At 56.4% G+C, this 23089-nt stretch overlaps 1 protein-coding gene across 1 annotated transcript in view; it reads left to right on the top strand.

Moving 5' to 3' along the window:
* Window positions 1-4592: 4592 nt before the first annotated feature.
* The window catches only part of LOC116943029 (Krueppel-like factor 5), a 53148-nt gene continuing 34651 nt past the window's right edge, over window positions 4593-23089 (top strand). The window contains exons 1-2 of the mRNA XM_032955637.2: window positions 4593-5317; window positions 17811-19170. Of these exons, the coding sequence (XP_032811528.2) occupies window positions 5117-5317; window positions 17811-19170 (1561 nt within the window). The 5' untranslated portion in view covers window positions 4593-5116. The remainder of the gene's footprint in view (window positions 5318-17810; window positions 19171-23089) is intronic.

The raw sequence follows: 23089 nt of genomic DNA, 5'->3' as shown, positions 1-23089 counted from the left end.
ACCATCATCACTACCTCATCGCCTGCGCCTTCCCCATCACACCCCCGTACCCCCCACCCGCTCCACCCACTCCCCGCTGTGCCCTCTTCGTGTCGGGTGTCAGTCACGGAGGCGTCAGAATGTAGCGACCCGTGGTGATATTATCACGACGGTCCGCGTGCCCGCATGGGCACCTGCACAGGTACGCACGTGCAGCTACACACGTACACACGTGTACCTACACACGTACACACGTACACACGTGCACCTACACACGTACACACGTGCAGCTACACACGTACACACGTGCAGCTACACACGTACACACGTACACACGTGCACCTACACACGTACACACGTGCAGCTACACACGTACACACGTACACACGTGCACCTACACACGTACACACGTGCAGCTACACACGTACACACGTGCAGCTACACACGTACACACGTACACACGTGCACCTACACACGTACACACGTGCAGCTACACACGTACACACGTGCAGCTACACACGTGCACACGTACACACGTACACACGTGCACCTACACACGTACACACGTGCAGCTACACACGTACACACGTGTACCTACACACGTACACACGTGCAGCTACACACGTACACACGTGTTCCTACACACGTACACACGTGAACCTACACACGTACACACGTGCAGCTACACACGTACACACGTGCAGCTACACACGTTCATCTACACACGTGTACCTACACACGTACAAACGTGCACCTATACACGTACACACGTGCAGCTACACACGTACACACGTGCAGCTACACACGTACATCTACACACGTGTACCTACACACGTACACACGTGCAGCTACACACGTACACACGTGCAGCTACACACGTACACACGTGTACCTACACACGTACATCTACACACGTGTACCTACACACGTACAAACGTGCACCTATACACGTACACACGTGCACCTACACACGTACACACGTACACACGTGCAGCTACACACGTACACACGTGCACCTACACACGTACACACGTGCACCTACACACGTTCATCTACACACGTGTACCTACACACGTACAAACGTGCACCTACACACGTACACATGTGCAGCTACACACGTACACACGTGCACCTACACACGTACACACGTGCACCTACACACGTACACACGTGCACCTACACACGTACACACGTTCACGTACATACGTACACACGTGCAGCTACACACGTACACACATGCACCTACACACGTGCACCTACACACGTACACACGTTCACGTACACACGTGAAGCTACACACGTACACACGTGCACCTACACACGTACACACGTACACACGTGCAGCTACACACGTACACACGTGCAGCTACACACGTACACACGTTCACGTACACACGTACACACGTTCACGTACACACGTACACATATGCAGACATGCACTAACACGAGGACGTATGCATAACAACAACAACAATCGACGTTCATCACGAAGTGGCGGTGACATGAGCACGGCGCTTGTGCCATGCTAGGTGCACTTTGCAGGCCACGTGAAGTGTCGAAGGCTCACGGGATTGACTTAACATTCTGAATTAGCTGAAAAAATCTTCAAATAAATCAACAAACCGAAGCAGAAATGGGAGAGGCGTCCGGAAAAAAGAGTCTCACGACCCAGCGCAGCTCTCCTGGATAAATAAATAAATAAGCGATCGCACGCCCCCCCTCCTCCTTCAGGTGACCCCCCCCCCATCACCACCCAGTACGCCCCCCTCCTCCAGGTGACCCCCCCCATTACCATCCCGCACGCCCCCCCTCTTCCAGGTTGACCCCCCCCATCACCACGCCCCCCCCTCCTCCAGGTGACCCCCCCCATCACCACCCCGCACGTCCCCCCCCCTCTCCTCCAGGTGATCCCCCTACCCCACCCCCTCCTGGCATGGAGCTCTTTAAAGTTCGACGCCGCGCTTAAGAATTCGCAACGGGGCAGTTTTTTTTTTTTTACGCGAGGGCCATTGACAGCCAAGTCCTGGGGGGATGTGCAGGGGAGTGGGGCTGGTGGGTGGTGGGGGGGTGGAAGGGAGTGGGGCTGGTGGGTGGTGGTGGTGGGGGGGTGGAAGGGAGTGGGGCTGGTGGGTGGTGGGGGGGGGGTGGAGGGGAGTGGGGCTGTTGGGTGGTGGTGGGGGGGTGGAGGGGAGTGGGGCTAGTGGGTGGTGGTGGTGGGGGGGTGGAGGGGAGTGGGGCTGGTGGGTGGTGGTGGTGGGGGGGTGGAGGGGAGTGGGGCTGGTGGGTGCTGGTGGTGGGGGGGTGGAGGGGAGTGGGGCTGGTGGGTGGTGGTGGTGGGGGGTGGAGGGGAGTGGGGCTGGTGGGTGGTGGTGGTGGGGGGGTGGAGGAATGAAGTGGCCAAACGAGCGCTTGGTCGCCCTTTGCTCTGGGAGAGCAATAACGTCTCGTGCTGGCAGGAAAGAGTCGCACCACACACGCACACACAGCAGGGTCGTAAATCTGCGAGCAGAGTAAATACAAGGTTAGGATATCTCGGGGTCATACTTTCACACAAAAGACAAAGAACGCCCGCATAGCCTTTAATGGACTGTCCGGGCAAGTGCTGTTTGCGGGCACCTATACGCAATACAAATATCCCTTCTCGGATCGTGCTGTAATCGATCACCTATGAACGCCGGCACGGCACACTAGGGATTGAGTGGCCAGCCCCATGCCCGGCCGCCTTTGTCTCCCCAGTCATAATGTTTACACACCGTACCAGGTAACCCGTTTGAGGCTGAGTCGCTCCCCACATCCAAAGAGACCGTCCACGCTCTCTCTCTCTGCCGCACACAGTCACGGAAACGCAACGCTTACAAACACCGCTCTCGTCCTCCTCTTCACGCGGTCAACACGCGCTGCAGCAGCAAGGCGTGGAAACAGCGCAAGGTGCATCGCTGCCGCGGGCCAACACAACCGCAGGGCCGGGACACGGAATGAAAACTTAAATACATAAAGAACAACCGTAGAAATCTTATGGTATTCGCGGAGAAGAGGAGGCATTGTTACTATTATTATTTTCGGGGATGACAATGTGTCCTCGTTTTGTTTATTTGGGGAGGTTGCGGTGATTGTAAAGGCTCAGCCCTGCAAGTGCCGACCCACGCCACTGCTCTCAGAATAGCTTCCGCTGGAGCGAAATTCCACCGGGGTTTTTGTTGTTGTTATTGTTGTTGTTGTTGTTGTTGTTGTTATTGTTGTCTAATCTTTACATGTTTGCCGGACGTGTTGCAAGAGGTGGGCGTACAAACACTTCACCCCACCACGCGCGACCTGTCGACCGACCGACTGATTGTGGTGGTGGTCGTCATGATGCGTGGACAGAGGGAAACGTGACGAGGAATTTGAGAAACTCGCCTCGTTGTTTCAGCTGCCGCGGCGGGAGATCGATTATAACCGAGGCCACGTGGGATCGTAAGTCCAGTGCGCTCACCATGACACCACCCTGGCAGCTCCTAAGTTATGGATCGGAGGGAGACAAGTAACATAAATTAATACATTCCGTCTGTTCTCAATTCACCAATGTGACCATACTTCACCGCGCTGGTCAGTGCGGGTTGGAGGACAAGGGGGAGGAGCGAGAGTCTGAAACGACTTGGGTCTGAAATCACTGCCCCCTGATGCTACCCCGTGGAAATCTAAGGCGGGGTCACGGGGTTGATAGCGCAGCGCGCTAACCACTACGCCGCCGCTCCTCTTCCTCCGCACAAGTGGGATAGATGCTGACATCGCAGGGAGGAAAACGGTGTCGGTGACGTCGCTGCTAAGCAGCCGACGTGAGTAGTAAAGGCCAAAGAAGAGGTGGCCTGCAAGGTGGACTCAAGAGGACAACATTAGCAGCAGCTGTTTCTCGTGAGGCGAGGTCACTGCTCAGCCCGAGCGGAGAGCTGGGGACAGACACTCGGCACGTTCGTCAATAACGCTGCGTGACCGTAAACGGAAGGGTGTATAATAGGTGACGTTTCGGGCAATGACCCTTCTTTATATAGCGCGTAAATAAAAATAAGAGTTGTAGACTGCACTTGGTGACAACATGTGCCTGATAATAATGCACGTACACTGACACACACACAAGAACAAAGATCCCCGTGTAGCCTCGAGGACACTCGGAGCAAGTGCTGTTATCGAGCAGCTATGATGGCCGGCATGGCACACGACCACGCCCCACGGCCTTCGTCTCCCGAGTCGTGATGTTCCACACACCGCACCAGTTGCTCAGTTTATACGGCAGAGCCGACCGTGGGGAAGCCCAGGACTGGTGCAGATAGTTACCACTTATATTGGGTCCTGAGCGGGAATCAAACTCGGGTCGCCGGGTTCGTAGCGCAGTGCGTTAACCACTGCGCCACCGCTCTCCACTTTGCAAAAAAAACAACACGCGCACAGGTAAGTCTGCAGCGCGCTCGATCGGTGCAGGTGAATTCCACCCCCTACCCCCCACCCACCGCCACTCACCCCCACAGGGTGCATCACCGCTTCCGGCCGCAGCTCATTGGAGGAAAGTTTCTCCGACTGCGGGGTAGGGGGCGGTGTGTGGGGGGCGGGGGGCAGAGGAGGCAAGCAGAGGAACTCACATCACCGATGCGCGCACGTGTGAGTGTGAGCGTGCAAAGCGAGCAGTCGGTGCGAGTACACGTGTGTGTGTGTACACACGTGTAGTTGAGTACACGTGTGTGTATGTTCACACGTGTAGTTGAGTACACGTGTGTGTGTGTTCACACGTGTAGTTGAGTACACGTGTGTGTGTTCACACGTGTAGTTGAGTACACGTGTGTGTGTGTACACACGTGTAGTTGAGTACACGTGTGTGTGTGTACACACGTGTAGTTGAGTACACGTGTGTGTGTGTACACACGTGTAGTTGAGTACACGTGTGCCCTGTGTATGCATATGCACTCGCGTGTGTTTGTGTGTATGCGTAATAATTGCGTGTGCATAACTTGAACACACTTTTGTATCAGCGCTCTGACCGCAATACACTTCAACCACATGCTGGTGAAGCATTGTCAACGTCAGATCTTGAAGTTACGAGAGAGAAGGAGAGAAGGGGAGAGCGCGCGTCACACAGGGCGCACGGGTGGAGGAGGAGAGGGGATCCATGGACGGGTCCGGGATGGTTCTGACGGGACCCGAACCGATCTTGGCGCAACTGCAGCCCGTCAAGGTCCTGCCAGATGACCTGGCCGGCCTGGCGGGACTGCCCGGTGGGTGTCCCGATGACGCGCCCGTCTTCGAGGAACTGAAGAGCCCCACTGCCAAGATGATGCTCCACGCGAGCGAGGGCGGAGACCTCGCGCAGGTGAGCAGCGTACGCGACGCGGGCACTGGAACGTGGAGTTGTCTCCGTGTGCCACATTCGCTTGCTACGAACTCACTGGCTCATGCACGCACTCCAACACTCGCTCGTTCAATCACTCACGTACTCACCCGTTCACCACTCGCGTATTTGCCCAAAACGCTCGCTCAATCGTCCAATCAACTCGCTCACTCGTCCACTCACTCACCCTCTCGCCCACTCACCAACTCGCCCACCAACTCGTTCATCCCACGGACATCGTGCTTGGTCACACATTACACATGCACGCAAGGATAGAGATGCAACGTGTAGCCTCGCAGACCGTTGAGTCAAGTGCTGTTCACGAGTACTTATGCACACGCGCGCACGTCGCACGAGAGGGTGGGAGATGGTCGGGCCAGAACCACGCCCGACCGCCTTTGTCTCATTTGAGGCTGATTCGACCTAGGGGAGGCACAGGACCGATTCAAATATTCGCCACCGTTATCGGTCGTGAGCGGTGAGTCAGACTCGGGTGAGGTTCGTAGCGCAGTGCGCTAACCATTGCGCAACCACTCTCCGCAAACACACGCGCATACGCCTCCACCTTCCATCATTCGCGTGGTTGAGTTCATGTTGTGTACTTCAGAGTTCTGCGTCGGTCCATATCGATCAGGGAGGGAAGGTTCTTGATGCCTACAAACATCTGGCAATTCACCAGCATTGGGTTGAAGCAGGCCTCTGGCTCTGCTGATGAGCCACTGAAATGTCGAAACCGGTCAAGGGGTTTAAGCTCGTGTTGAAACCACTGCTGCAGAAAGTGTTGCACTCCCGAAAATAAAACCGTGTGGCTGGCTGATGCAATGTGTAAAAATAAGTTTATATATGAGAATAGGGTTTACCATTTTATTCTGGCAACAAAACAGGTGTTAAGATGTTAAAACACCAAACTGAAACCTTTTACAAGGAATCATGTCTGCATTAACCACAACACTTGAGGTCAGAATGCAAACAAAAAACATACACTGATAGTATGATGCATTGTCCTTGAAACTGATTGGTCCACACCAGAGACAGCTTTCTTTTGAGCCTCGTCTCACACGGTGTTAGACCAGAGGGCACCAAAAGGCGTACAGCTCAAAGACAAGCAAAAATAAATGGAAAAAAACCGCGTCTCATATTTTGGCACTGGCAAAGGAGGTCCCATGAAGTATACATATATTTAAATGGTGTAAGGAGACGGATATTGTAAGGATGAGTCGTATTTTGTGGGCTTATTCATGTTGTTGCGTACACGATATGATCAACTACCAACAAGTGAGGGCCCTGTTCAGTCCGACCCCGATGAATCGGTACCACTTTCGACCTCCGTGAGTTCCCGGCCACCCCGGGAGACGACTCCTCGCTGCGTCTCCTCGCTGCGGCCGAGAAGTCGTCGCCAGTCGCGGCGTCGAGCGACGTCTCCATCGCATTCCACGTTCTGAGTCAACGCTCGGTAGCGCTCCGAGTGGGGGGGCGACTTCTAAAAATAGCGCCGAGTGCCCAACGTGAGTCGCGGTACTGCTCAGGGGCGTGCGTGCGCGGCATCGCTCTCTCTCTCTCTCTCGCTTGTTCAGCTCACGGGGTATCAGGGAGCGAACTCACCTTGTGTCTCTCACGGTGGTGTGCGTGACCAGGTGTGCTCAGCCCAGGGTTGTGCGCGCTCAGCTGTGCGTGCCCAGGTGTGCGTGGGGAGCGGGAGTGTAGCGGTTAGCGCGCTGCGCTACGAACACGGCGACCCGAGTTCGATTCCCGCGACGGTTATCTGAACTGGTCCTGGGACTGCTTTAGGACTCAGCCTCAAATACGTACCTGGTGCGGTGCGTAAACATCATCACAGGGGAGATAAAGGCGGCCGGGCGTGGTTGCTGGCACCCACCCCCTCGTGTGCCGTTCTGGCCTTCATAGGTGCTCCTTAACAGCACTTGCCCCAACAGTCTGTTAAGGCTACACGGATTTTCCTTTGTCTTTGTGCCCAGGTGTGCATTTCCCAGGTGTGCACAGACCAGGTGTGCGTGCCTCCGTGTACATGGCTCAGGTGTGCATAGACCAGGTGTGCGTGGCCACGTGTGCATATCCCAAGCGTATATGCCCAGGTGTGTGTGCAGGCTCAAGCGTTCTACGATCACGTGTACCAGCCAGGTGAGGATGTACTTGGCGAGGTCGAGGATGCTCACCGGCGCGTGCAACGCCCGCGTGTGATTGCACGAGTGTGCGTGTGTGCACACCGAGTTGTGTGTGTGTTCGTGTGGGGAGCGGTGGCGCAGTGGTCAGTGCGCTTCGCTCGACCCAAGTTCGATTTCCGCTCACAGTGACAGCGATCATTTGAACAGGTCCTCGGCCTCCCCTAGGTCGACTCAGCATTGCAAATGAGTTACCTGATGCGGTGTGTGAAACATCACCTCCTCGTGTGCCGTGCCGGCTTGCTAAGAGCACTTGCCCAGTCAGTCTGTTAAGATCTATACGGGGGATCTTTGTCTTTTATGTGCGTTCAAGTGTGCAAAGATTAGGTGTGCTAGCCGGCGTGAGTGTACTTTTGCAGGTGCGCGTGCAAAGTGTAGCGTGGTTACCTGGGTATTCACGCCACGACATGCCCAGGTGTGCATACCCAAGGTGTGTATGCGTAGTTGTGTGAGCGTGCATATCCATGTGTTCCTACCCATGCGTGTATGTCCGGGTGTGAGTAAGCATACCCAGGTGTGCATGCCCAGGTGTGCATGCCAAGGTGTGCATGCCCCGGTGTGCATGCCCAGGTGTGCATGCCCAGGTGTGCATGCCCAGGTGTGCATTGCCCAGATGTGCATGCCCAGATGGGCATGCCCAGGTGTGCATACCCAGGTGTGCATGCCCAGGTGTGCATGCCCAGATGTGCATGCCCAGGTGTGCATTGCCCAGATGTGCATGCCCAGATGGGCATGCCCAGGTGTGCATACCCAGGTGTGCATACCCAGGTGTGCATGTCCAGGTGTGCATGTCCAGGTGTGCGGGGCTCTAGCGAGTTGCACGCGACACCTGAGTGGAATGTGCCGCTCTGTTGTGGTTCGTGGCTTTAATCTGAGTGGAATGAAGTTGGAGGGGGGGGGGGGTTAGAAGGGTTTTTACGCAACTGTTGCTCGCGCGCACACGTATAGTCTCAGATTCGACTTACACACGCACACACTTAAAGACAAAGATCCCCCGTGTAGCCTACACATACTGTTGGGGGAAGTCCTCCTAGCCAGCGTTGTCGGAGGCACGCTGTCAGGAGGTCACGGGACGGACCCAGTTGCCATGGGTTGACTGACTGAGATGAAACGCACACGCTCACACAACACTAACAAGACGAAGGTCCCCCGTGTAGCCGATACAAACTGTTCTGGGCGAGTGCTGTTTTCGAGTACCTATGACGGCCGGAATGGCACACGAGGGGGTGGGTGGGTGGCGAGCACTACACACGTCCGCCTTTGTCTCCCCAGTGCTGATGTTTTTCACACACACCAGGGAATCTCACTTAGGCCGCCGGGGTTGTTAACGCAGCGAGCTAACCGCAACAGTGCCGATCACCACACAAACACACTAACACACACACACACACACTAACACACCACACACACATACACACACACACACTAACACACACACACTAACACACACACACACAAACACATACACACACACACTAACACCACACACACACCACACATACACCGACTAACACACACACACTAACACCACACACACACAAACACCACACACACACAAACACATACCGACTCACACACACACACACCGACTCACACACACACCAACTCATACACACACACTAACACACACCGACTCACACACACACACACACACTAACACACACACACACCGACTCATACACACACACCGACTTACACACACATACACATACATACACACAAACACACACCTACTCACACACACACTAACACACACCGACTCACACACACACCGACACACACACCGACTCACACACCGACTCACACACACACCGACACACACACACACCGACTCACACACACACCGACACACACAAACGCACACCGACTCACACACACACACACCGACTCACACACACACCGACACACACACACACCGGCACACACACACACCGACACACACACCGACTCACACACACACACACCGACACACACACCGACTCACACACACACCGACTCACACACACACACAAACACCGACTCACACACACACCGACACACACACCGACTCACACACACACCGACTCACACACACACCGACTCACACACACACACCGACTCACACACACACCGACACACACACACCGACTCACACACACACCGACACACACACACACCGACTCACACACACACCGACACACACACCGACTCACACACACACAAACACACACCGACTCACACACACACCGACACACACAAACGCACACCGACTCACACACACACACCGACTCACACACACACCGACACACACACACACCGACACACACACACACCGACACACACACCGACACACACACCGACTCACACACACACACACCGACACACACACCGACTCACACACACACCGACTCACACACACACCGACTCACACACACACACACCGACTCACACACACACCGACACACACACACCGACTCACACACACACCGACACACACACACCGACTCACACACACACCGACACACACACCGACTCACACACACACAAACACACACCGACTCACACACACACCGACACACACAAACGCACACCGACTCACACACACACACCGACTCACACACACACCGACACACACACACACCGACACACACACACACCGACACACACACCGACACACACACCGACTCACACACACACACACCGACACACACACCGACTCACACACACACCGACTCACACACACACACACAAACACCGACTCACACACACACCGACACACACACCGACTCACACACACACCGACTCACACACACACCGACACACACACACACCGACACACACACCGACACACACACCGACTCTCACACACACACACCGACTCACACACACACCGACTGACACACACACACACACACACCGACACACACACACACCGACTCACACACACACACTAACACACACCGACTCACACACCGACTCTCACACACACACACCGACTCACACACACACCGACTGACACACACACACCGACTCACACACACACCGACTCACACCGACTCACACACACACCGACACCGACACACACACCGACACACACACCGACTCACACACACACACACCGACTCACACACACACCGACTGACACACACACACCGACTCACACACACCGACTCACACACAAACACACACCGACACACACACCGACTCACACACACACACACCGACACGCACACCGACACACACTCACACACACACACCGACTCACACACACACACACCGACTCACACACACACCGACTGACACACACACACCGACTCACACAAACAGCCACGCGGCCTTCAAATAAGGGCCACACGCGGGAGTCCGTGCAGGGGTGGCAGGGCTGTGGGAGGGTGGGAGGCGGCGATCTGCCCAATCACCCCCCCCCCACTCACCCCATCACCCTCCCCTGGCGCTCTCCTCCATCACCCCGCGCGTTTCCCGGCACGCCGAGTTTGCGTGGGGACATGCGTCTGAGAACCGGAGAGGGTGTACGGTGTGGGGAAGGGGGGGGGGGGCTAACCGGGGGGCGGGGGTGCTCGTGTCCGGCTGTCCGCGGTGTCAAAAGCCAAACGGGAAGGCGCGCAAGGGCGCACGCGCATTCCCGCACGCAGACGCGGGGCCAGAGAGAGACACGCGAACAGGAGGGGGGGGGGGGCGCAGTGCGAGAAGGTGGTGAGCCGGGGGGGGGGGCGAGGGAAAGAACGCAGAGGTTTTTTCATCCGTGAGACAGACAACTCATGCCCCCCCCCCTCTCCCGCCCGACCCCCCTCCCGCGCCCCGGTGAGCCAAGATGCGCGGGCTGCTGTCTTTCACAGGGTCATCCAGAATGTGTAGCATGAGAGCTGTTAGCACGAGGCTGGCAGAGCACGAGCCTCGTGTCCGTGCGCCACGCGTGCGACCTCACGGCCACGGGGATAAGCCCCCCTCGCTCCATCACTCACTCACTCAACCACTCGCTCACTCACTCACCCACTCGCTCCATCACTCACTCACCCACTCGCTCACTCACTCAGTCACTCACCCACTCGCTCCATCACTCACTCACCCACTCGTTCACTCACTCAGTCACTCACCCATTCGCTCCATCACTCACTCACCCACTCGCTCAATCACTCACCCACTCGCTCACTCACTCACTCACCCACTCGCTCACTCACCCAATCGCTCCATCATTCACTCACCCACTCGCTCCATCACTCACTCACCCACTCGCCCCATAACTAACTCGCTCACCCACTCGCTCACTCACTCACTCACCCACTCGCTCCATCACTCACTCACCTACTCGCTCACTCACCCACTCACCCACCCACTCACTCACTCATCCACCCACCCATTCACCCACCCACACACTCACCCACTCACACACCCTCTCACTCACACACTCACCCACACACTCACCCACCTACATACTCACCCACCCACATACCCACCCGCTCACCCACCCACACACCCTCTCACTCACTCACTCACCCACCCACCTACACACTCACTCACCCACCCACACACCCTCTCACTCACTCACCCACACACTCACCCACCCACACACTCACCCACCTACACACCCTCTCACACACTCACCCACCCACACACTCACCCACCTACACACTCACCCACCTACACACCCTCTCACTCACTCACTCACCCACACACTCACCCACCCACACACTCACCCACCTACACACCCTCTCACACACTCACCCACCCACACACTCACCCAACTACATACCCTCTCACTCACTCACCCACACACTCACTCACTCACACACTCACTCACCTACACACTCACCCACCCACACACTCACCCACCCACACACTCACTCACCTACACACCCTCTCACTCACTCACGCACACACTCACCCACCCACAGACTCACCCACCTACACACTCACCCACCCACACACTCACCCACCTACACACTCACCCACCTACACACTCACCCACCTACACACTCACCCACCCACACACTCACCCACCTACACACTCACCCACCTACACACTCACCCACCCACACACTCACCCACCCACACACTCACCCACCTACACACTCACCCACCCACTCACTCACCCACCCACACACTCACCCACCCACTCACTCACCCACCTACACACCCTCTCACTCACTCACTCACCCGTGCACCGGGCCCGCAGTGGGCGCTGGCTCAGCGCACGGAGCACGCCACCCGATCTCCGCTATTAATGTCGCCGAGGCTTTAACCCCACGCCTCTGCGCGCCTCCGCTCGGCGCTTCGGGTTACCTCTAAAGCTGCGCCAAGTGCCGCGCCGTGGGCCGCGTGTGGGGGGGGGGGGGCGATTGCCGAGAAGGAAAGGGGGGGGGCATGAGCTAAAATCACAGTGCTGAATCTCGAACACGGTGAACACGAGGAGGTGGGGGGCAACATCTCCCTCTGGGGGTCCCCGTACCCAGCATGCTCAGCGTAAGAGCGGCACGACCGTGATGTGGCCGGAGCAGCGGACAGACTCCTGAGGGGTCCCAGGTGTCGCCGCTGTGGAATCTGGCAGAAGGAAGGAAGCGATGGCGACGTGCCACCGGTGGCTTCGACGACTCTGCTTGGGCGTGAGGATATCTTCTTCAACTCTGGCAGCTACGCCGAGGAGATGCTTGTACATTGGGAGGGGGTTCGTGAAAGTGGGGGGGGGGGGGGCAGAGTGCGTGCCCCCCCCCCCCTCGCCTTCCACAAACCTCTAAAATCGCCCCTGGCGGAGAGAGGGCGTTAGGTATTGGAGCTAAGCTCGAGGTCCCGTCTGGTGAGCCTGAGGATTGGGGTTGGATTCCACTCTGCGGGCGCAGTTCAGACCCCGAGGTTTAATGCAGCCGCGACTCCGCGGAGCGGTGAGCCGCAAGAGCCACGGAGAGCCGGCCCGCGGAACCGGCCCGGAGCGCCGCCCACACAGCCCGGGAACGGCGGTGCTGAGCTAGCGGCCGCAGTGTGGAGCCCCCTAGAAATCCCCGTTGTCGCATCATCATTATCATCATCATCTTTATCATCAGCCATGATCCATCCACCGCTGGAAAGAAGATCTCCCCAGGTCGTCGCAAATGCCTTGACAAATCCTGCGATGTAACAATCAACCATGCACGCGAGCTGACTTGCCAAATAAGAGTCGAACCATTATAGTAGTGGGAATTACCAGCGCTGCGTCCTTTATTAAGCGAATACAGAGCCCTTGTTGTTGTTGTTGATCAAGGCAGACCTGGGTAGAAGTTAACCACTGTAGTCCGCGCTCATTCAACGGAGGAGGAGGAGGAACAGCCAAACGACGCGAACTCTCCCTCCCTCTCTCTCTGCTGAAGCATTCTCGGCGTGGCCAGCAGAAACCCATATTGACATTCAGCTCCTCAACATATTGCTCATGCCATCATTCGGGGGGACTTTCATCCAGCAGTGAATAGATCATGACCGGTGTAGCTGCTGCTGCTGATGATGATATCGATCTGGTAGTGAGCGTGGAAGGAACTTGATTTTTTTGAACACTGAGTTTAACATGTTTAATGGTAATTCGTATGCTTTTTTAATTGATTGATCAATCAGTTTTGTATATACATTGTTATTTTTTGTGGTGTGGCTTGTATAAAAGCCCCCATGGGGTTCCACCCTCACCTGCACACCCTTTTTTAACCTGTGTTCTATTTTTACTCTTTGTCTTTCACTTGTTTTTTGTATGAAAGTAAGCAATATAAATATATAAATAAATACAATTGTTCACGGGAACAGTGCCAAGTCGGAGTTGGAGCGTGGGGGGGGGATGGGGCGTATATTTTTTAGAATCTGTTCGTGTTAATTTCCCTCGAAAGTAAAAGCGAATTAATTAGAGAGACGAGAAATTAGCGTCGCGCGCAGAGGCCACGTGGAGGCGTCCATCAGATGTGCCCTCATCAACGACCTCAACGCGTGGCACCCCGATGGATGGCCTGGTCCTGGCCGTGGGAATGTGGAAACAAGCGAAGTCCCCACTGCTCCCAGTCAGAACGTTGTGTGGAATGCAGGGAGCGCCTACGGCCCACTTGACGCGCGGCGGCGCTGGCGAACCCGGCCGCCAGGGTTCGATTACCGGGCGAGGGAGGTGGGGGGGGATCGTCAATTGTTCGCTGCTATTGGGGTGGTGAAGTATGGGTAAAAAAAACACGTGGATCGACCCGCCGTGTTTTTTTTTAGTGATTGTTAAATGTTGTTGTTGTTTTGTTCAAACTCGCCCCCCCCCCCCCGCTTTGTCCCGTCGCCCAAACAAAACGGTGGCCCGATCCTCAAAAGTCGGGGGGCCCGCGCGGGGCGCTTCGTGGGTGCGTGAACCAATTCCTCATCTCACACCGAGAGACTGGCGCCTCGGATTCTCGGTTAAAGCCCACGCCCCCCCCACCACCACCACCACCGTCCCAGGTCTCACCTCCCACCCCAGCGGTCTCGCCGTGGTTTCCCGAATTCCCAAGACGACAAAGGTTCAGTGCTTAAACAAAATATAGCATCGTTCGAGTTCAAGGGCGGTCGCCTCTTCTGGGCTCTGGCCGAGAGGAGAAGTTCGCTGGGGGGGGGGGGGGGGGGCGAGGGGGGGGCAGACCGCCCATGACGCGAAGTCTTTAAGCTGGGGCGGTGGCTGACGGCGTACACGAGGCTAGCAGAGACACGGGCAGCGTCGAGAGAGACTCGCGGGGAGGGAGTGAGAAAGAGACAGATAGAGGTGGGTAGATAAACACACACAGAGAAACGGAGGCACGCATACAGAGACGGACACAAAGAAACTGTCCTTCCCCCGCACCTCCGATTAGCACGGTTGGCTACGTACGGTGCGACAAAAGTTCAACATACACGCGTAGAGAAACATTACGAAATTTTGACGGGTTACAAAGAAGGCGGACGGCAACATAGGCAGATTGACAGAAACATACAGAGGCGGACACAGACACACAGACACACACAGACACACAGACACACACACAGACACACACACACAGACACACAGACACACAGACACACAGACACACAGACGAGGAACCGTAAATAATACACCGAGAGAGAGACGCGCTTTGAACGTGACAGCCAAAGGACGTGGAGAGACAAAGAGATGGAGAGATAAAGAGATAGAGAGAGATAAAGACGACACAGGGGAGAGACACAAAAACGACACACGGGAGAGAACGAGATAAGAGACGAACACGGCCACAACCGCTCCGTGTTAAATCCGGCGCTCATGTCGCCCCACCGCAAACGCGACGCGGATTGGATTGGAGAGACTGCGCAGGGCGCTGGGGGGGGAGTCGGGAGACTGGAGAGAGAGGAGAGAGCGAAGAAGCGAATAATCGGGGGAGGCAGGATGCAGCGAAATAGTAACATGCCATGCAGGGGTAGTGGGGGGACATGGGGAGGGGGGGTAATTTCTCACTACATATTTTCCGGGTTGGCTGGTAGACTGGAATAGACGGACGCACGCCGCTGGCAGCTGCATCCAGAGCGAGAGATGTACACTGGAAGTGGTGTGCCGGGACGTCAATGCCTCTCGTTCCCGGACAGACACCCGGCTGTGATGGATCTCCTGGTTGGTTACAGCCGTGAGGGGGCGGCGGGTTGGCAGGCAAAGTCGATCGGAGCGAGCAGAGTTCAGCAGCCAGCATAAGGAAGCGGTGTGGGAAATCGGAGCGGAGATCGGGGGGGGCAGGGAAGGAGGGGGTGGTTGTGGGGGGGGGGTGCGGGGGAGGTGCGGGGGAGGCGTTCACGACGGGGTTTGCAGTGCGCCCGGAGAGCTCGGCTTGAGTTGCCACGCGAATGTGGAAATCAATCGCAGCGCTAAATTTACCCGGGCGCCCAAGAATAGATGGCGGTGCGAGCCGCGGTGGAGCGAGCGTGGCTGATCCCCCACCCCCACCACCACTCCCGCGCGCTGGAGATGAAGTGAACACGCGACCCAACGACACCCCGAGTGGCTCTTCTCTTGTAGCTACTGCGCGTGCAACGAGTCACCCCAACCTCCACCCCCGCAACTCCGGTGATACGATGAATTGTCACGATTCTCTCTTGGTCTCGTTAGATTGTCTTCAAGATACTCCACAGACTTGCGTTCTCCTACCTCTCCCCTCTCATCTCACCCTACTCCCCTCCACGCACTCTCCTACCTCTCCCCTCTCATCTCACTCTACTCCCCTCCACGCACTCTCCTACCTCTCCCCTCTCATCTCACTCTACTCCCCTCCACGCACTCTCCTACCTTTCCAATCCCATCCTCTCCACCTATGAGACCCATCAAAGCCTCACACAGAGACCCACAGACTCACAGAGACCCATGACGGACTATCCAGATGACATAAATACGCACCAACTGTGTCAGCACGGCATATTGAGTCCAGGTCTCGTAGATGCTCCAGAGGCCCACATCGTGTTGTACTCTCGTTTGTTACATTTTCCGGCGTTAAGTCTCGTTTGCTATTTTGTGTTCGCTCCGATAACCGCCCCATTCCCCGTCGCTGACTTTGATCTCTGATCGTCACAGTCTGCCGTGGCGTTCTCGTCTCCCCGTGTCCGTCTCGACTCGTCTCGCTATCAGAATCGTTCTCTTCGTGCTCTCTTCGTGTTCGAGACTCTCTCCGCGCACGCAGTGCCTCTCGAGTGTGGATGGAGTTGAGGGTTGGTGGTTCACCGCACGAATGTCGTGATAACCCCCTTCCCGTGGGTGTCGAGGAGGTGTCATACCCCTGGCTCGCCAGGGGAAGGCGGCAGAGCAAGTGTGACTAATCGCCATCTGTTTAATCTGTACGGGGATAGAGTGTTGTCCCCTCGCGCAATGCGTGGGTTCATTCCGGATGCTCCGCTTTTCTCCAAAACGTATAGACACACTCATCATTACTCAAATCTAGATTGACACTCATCATTATTCGGCTGAAATATATATTTAATTAAAACTCCAATGTAGTGGCAAGATCGTTTTGATAGATAGTCCTACGTATATGTATGCATGTTGAACTTCTTTCGCATCGTACGTAGCTAACCGTGCTAAGGACAACAAACTAAGCACAAAAAACTGTTCTAAATAAATACGTTTTTAATCTAGATTTCAAAGAACGTTGCTCCAGGTGCTCGCAAATATCGGAAGGAAGAGCATTCCAGACGGCCATAGAAGCGCATCTGAAAGTGCGCGATACAGTGACCGCCTCAGCGTGGCTCTCCCGGATAAACACGCAACCTCTCAATTCCCACCATCACCATCACCACCGTCACCACCACAGACGTTGATGTTGTATACCCGCCCCTCCTCCCTCCCTCAGACGAGGACGGAGATGGAGCGCTACCTCTCCCCGGAAGCATTCCTCTTCATCACCACCACCACCACCGCAACCACCGCGGCCACCGCCTCCACCACCGCCATCCCCGGCATGGCCGCCGCCGCTGACTGCGCCAACCCGGGCCACAAATACCGGCGCGACAGCGCCTCGGTGGTGGACGAATTCTTTGAGGAACAAACCTGCGACCCCACTGTGGGCCACCACCACCACCAGCATCACCACCACCAGCACCACCACCACCAGCACCAGCAGCAGCAGCAGTTCTCCTCCAACGTGAGCGTCGCTCAGGACCTGAGGCACCTGCGCATGGGGCTCTACCGCAGCGGGCACCGCTTGCCGGCCACGTCGCCCGTGTCCTCGAAAGGCGGCGGTGGAGGCGGCGGCGGTGGGGTGGTGGCGCCTCCAGGGGCCCCGCCACCGCAGCCGTTGTCCGCTCACAGTGGCGGTGACGGCGACGGCGCGAGCAGCATCGTCAGCAATGGTCACCGACTGCCCCAGTTCAGCCAGGTGTTCAGCACTCCGCAAGCGGTGGTGGTGAGCAACACCCTGGGCACCTTCATCAAACAGGAGCCCGGCGAGGACGTCGCCAAAACCATCACCACCACTAGCAGCAGCAGCAGTGGAATCAACAGCAGAGGCAACAGCGGCATCAAAATCGATAGCAGCATCAGCGGCAGCAGCGGTGGCGGTGTCGGAGGGCATCTGCACGTGAACCTCCTGCCCGTGAGCACGTCCGCGTGCGCGGCACGGGCCCCGCAGAGCCCCCTCGTGCTGACCCCATGCTCCCCGCAGCCGCTTCTCTCGTACCCCTCCCTGCACGGCGCCTTCGCCTCCTCCACCTCCACCGTGGACGCGTCGGCCCTGGGCGGAGGCTTCCTCACCATCACCGACCTCTCCCCGGGCGGGAGCGGCGGAGTCGGGGGCACTCAACGTGGCGGCGTCTCCGTGGGCGGGGTCGCGATGACCTCTCACCTGACCCCCGGCTCGCGCTGGCAGCCGCTGCTCTACCCCTACCCGGGGTGCCAGGCCTCGCCCTACCTGCCCCCGTCGCCGCCCAGCTCGCAGCCGGGCAGCCCCGACGGGGTGGCCGCCCTGCCGCAGCCCAAGCAGCCGCACCACCCGGCAGACCTGCGCATCACCGTGCTGTCGTCGGCGCAACCCCCGCCGCCCTACTCGGTGGCGGTGGCCACCAAGGGGGTACAGCAGCAGGGCGGCTCCTCCTCCTCCTCGTCGGCGGCGGCGGCGGCGGCAGTAGCAGCCATGGGCCAGGTCATAACCAAGTACAACCGCAGGAACAACCCCGAGCTGGAAAAGAGACGCATCCACCACTGTGACTTTCCAGGTGAGCGTGGCGCTAATCGTGAATTGGCGTCGTTTTAAAAAGAAAGATGTATATATATATCTATGACGAATTGTTGTACTCGTAGCGCGCAGCACGGGAAGGGGGGAAGTAGAGTCAAGGATGCAAGGTACGGGGAGACAGAGAAAGAGGCTGACAGGGGATAAATGGCTCGGACGTTCCCCAAGACCGAGAATAGGAGGGTAGCAGGAAGACAGAAGGAGCGGCAGTGCAGGAGGGGGCGAAGGAGGGGGAGAAGGAACAACCGGGCCCAGATAATGTCTGGGATGATGAAGAGTGGCGATGAGAGGGGAGACAAGAGATGGAGGAGAGAGAAGGATAGAGCGAGCAGAAGTGAGTTGCACGGAGGAGAAGGAGCAGCGATGGTTTTCACAGGGGGCGGCGGGTGGTCACACCGAAGTCACGTGCTTTATGGGAGGCTTGATCTGATTTTGAGAGATTTGTCATCATCCCCCCACCCGTTCCCAATTCGAAATCCCAAGTATAGTATGGGCTCCACGTCACGAGGCGGTTTACCTTGTAATGATCTCTCACACAGAGCATGGAAGTGGATAGCACCAAACTACCTCTTGTCAAGAAAAAATCCTTAGACTCTTTGTAAATACAAAAAAAAACTCATACAAATTATAATAATAATAACCTGATGGGTTTGTTTTTAATGTGTGCAGTCACTGGTGACCGAGTTGAGTTCACATGAACGTTGGTTTAATCGTGGGATGGCTTAATCCTGGCATCTAACTCGTGATCCCACCGGTGCCGCTCCAGCGTTCTGATATGGCATCGTCCCACCAAATCGGCCGGCCACCTTTATCTCTCCGCCCAATCTCGACCCACTCGCCTGTGCCAAGATATGTGTGGCATTCAGAACCGCACTGCGAGTGGGGCTGTGTTTGTTATGACAGATCGGATGACAACGTTGTACGATGCAGCCCTCAATCTGCACACCGCAGTGACTGGACGACTAGTCCTGACGCGAGCTCACAACACGGCCGGCTCATGCAATCATCATCATGATCAGAAGCAGCAGAGGCAGCCATGGTCTATCCACTGCACTGCTGCATTACATCCTCCCCACGCTGTCCTTCTCCACACCTCCGATTAACACGGTTGTCTACGTATGGTGGGGGGGGGGTCACAGCGGATAACATGGGACACCGTCTCCCACCATATTTGCTGTACGTAGGGGTCGACGTGAATCACTCTCCGCTGCCGAGCCTGCGACTTGCAGCCACTAGGTTTGGATTTTGCGCGGAGCAGAAATATCACTGCCATTTCCATTCACCGCGTCCTGCACGCGTACTCGCTTGAGGGCAAGTGGAGGGGATGACAACGCAAATGTTTGCCGCAGTTTCGAGCGCGAGACGGCTTTGTTCTTGAAGCAAACCCGCGCGTTTTCGTGAGACAAGCTATTAACTGATAAAGGTCACATATTCACGTTGTAATAAAGATGCAACGGCCTCTTTCACCACGTAAAATAATAAAGAGCACGTTGGTCCGTCAGCCTGTCGACCTTTCAACCGCTGCGTCTCAAGATTATCGTTTTTACGCGAGGCCCTTTGCCTGCATTGGGATGTTTGGCCAATTCCATTTTCATGGCGATGGCTTTGCGTGGGAGGGGACCGGAAGTGCCCGGAGATAACCCAGGGGTCCATACTCTTTGGTTCTATTCGGTAAAGTCACGTAGGTAAAAAATAAAACAAAAATCACGACGTTTCGGCCACAACACAAGCGGCCTTCATCAGGTGAAGGGACCAGACTGTCTCGAAGACTGCGAGACAGTCTGGTCCCTTCACCTGATGAAGGCCACTTGTGTGCGAGACAGTCTGGTCCCTTCACCTGATGAAGGGCGCTTGTGTTGTGGCCGAAACGTCGTGATTTTTGTTGTTTTATTTTTTACCTACGTGACTTTACCGAATAGAACCAAAGAGTATGGATCCTTGCAGTCACGAAAGCTTCAAATCTAGAATAACCCAGGGGCTTTGCGTGGGAGGGGACCGGAAGTGCCCGGAGATAACCCAGGGGTCCATACTCTTTGGTTCTATTGGGTAAAGTCACGTAGGTAAAAAATAAAATAACAAAAATCACGACGTTTCGGCCACAACACAAGCGGCCTTCATCAGGTGAAGGGACGAGACTGTCTGGAGGACAGCGCTGGAGTGACTTTACCGAATAGAACCAAAGAGTATGGATCCTTGCAGTCACGAAAGCTTTAAATCTAGAATAACCCAGGGGCTTTGCGTGGCAGGGGACCGGAAGTGCCCGGAGATAACCCAGGGGGCTTTGCGTGGCAGGGGACCGGAAGTGCCCGGAGATAACCCAGGGGGAGATTTTCCTCGCTCTGTGCGAGAGTAGCAGCAGTCGTGGTCGTCGAGGCGTTTCAAAGCAAGTGAGCGCACAAAGCGAAACCGCGCGCGCGCGGACAGCTGCGTGCCGAGTAGCGCACACAGTACACAATGTTGTCCCACGACCAACCGCATAACCGTATCGGAGTGAATGAAAACCTCCGAATATGGCGTATTTTGCGCAAAAGTCGGTGAGCCCTATATACGGCGCGAAATCGCACAAACCGAGGGAAACGTGTACACGATGGCGAACATTCAGAGCTCCGCACGAGACGGATTCAAGAATGGGCCGCGTTGCTGCGACCCCATGGCTACCGTGCGAGGCTCCCCCCGCAGCCCCCTCGCTCTCCCGGGGGTGCCCTTCCATCCAACAAGCACTAGCCAGGCTCAACGCTTGCTTAACTTGCGGACAGCTCATGCCGATGGAGCGCAACGACTGTAACCTTATATTGGGGTGGCTGAGTCAGATTTACTGCGTCAGAATGTAGCGGAGTGGTGCGCATCGCTCTGGCGACGACGATGATGCCTCTTTCATATTTGTGGATGGGGCGTTGAGTCATTAGACGTTCCATGGTCTCTGTTCGGGGTGATCATAGTCGTCGCACACTGCCCGGAGAGTTTACATTTTTTTATTTATGCATCCTCATCACCATCATCAGCGAGTATAACCCGTATCTGCTAATGCTGCTGCCAGGGCTTGTGCAGTGGATGCGGTTTAGGGGTTGTGGCCTAGAAGGTTCACGAACAATCCGACCTAGACTGGGCGCAAACTCTGGTCTTGTCGTTCGTAGGCAAGAGCCACACGGGACGGTGGGGCACAGCTATCGCGTGCCCAGGTGGTGCGCTGGGGCTGCATGGATGGGGGGGGGGTTTAGCAAGTGGAGGGAGGTGGTTCCATGCAAGTCCTCGAGACCGGGGGGCCACGCCAATGCCACGCATCGCTCAAACACGGGACACGCAGCAGCGTCAGCAGGACACCACCCCCGGGGTGGGGTGGGGGGAGGCGAGCGAGCGACGGGGCCACGATCGAGGCCCCCGTGGGCCGCAGATGAACTGGCGGTGTCATTTTAAAGGGGAGATTTTTATTGTTGTTGCTGTCGCGTTGCCGATAATCAAGCCTGCGAGTGTCTTTTGAAAGCCGTTTGGTCAGTCCCTGAAGTCTCGCCGTCCCTCGGGGGGGGGGGGGGGGCGGGGGGGGTCACGGCGATCCTCGCTGACCTCGACCATTTCGTGCCCTTTAAGAAAAGGGCAGAGGGGTGGGGCGGGGGGTGGGGGGGCGGGGCTGTGTGTTTCGCAGGTGGGGCGGGGGGTGGGGGGGCGGGGCTGTGTGTTTCACAGGTGTGTCAATTCATCAGTCGGACAGCAATGACATTCGGCCAAATATCTTTTTAGCCTAGGCCAAACAAATGGCCTTAAAAACACACACGCACAAGACAAAGACCCCCCCCTCACCCCCCCTCACCCCCCCCCGTATAGCTTAACATACCTTGGAGGTGGGTGGCCAGCACTATACCCGGTCGCCTTTGTCTCCCTGGTGGTCATGGCACTAGATACTTATT

This window comes from Petromyzon marinus, chromosome 16, assembly GCF_048934315.1.
Source record: "Petromyzon marinus isolate PM22_M1 ecotype Great Lakes invasive population chromosome 16, UKy_Petmar_22M1.pri1.0, whole genome shotgun sequence".
In the NCBI taxonomy this organism is placed as follows: Eukaryota; Metazoa; Chordata; class Hyperoartia; order Petromyzontiformes; family Petromyzontidae; genus Petromyzon; species Petromyzon marinus.
This window is presented reverse-complemented; position numbering and strand designations above follow the sequence as displayed.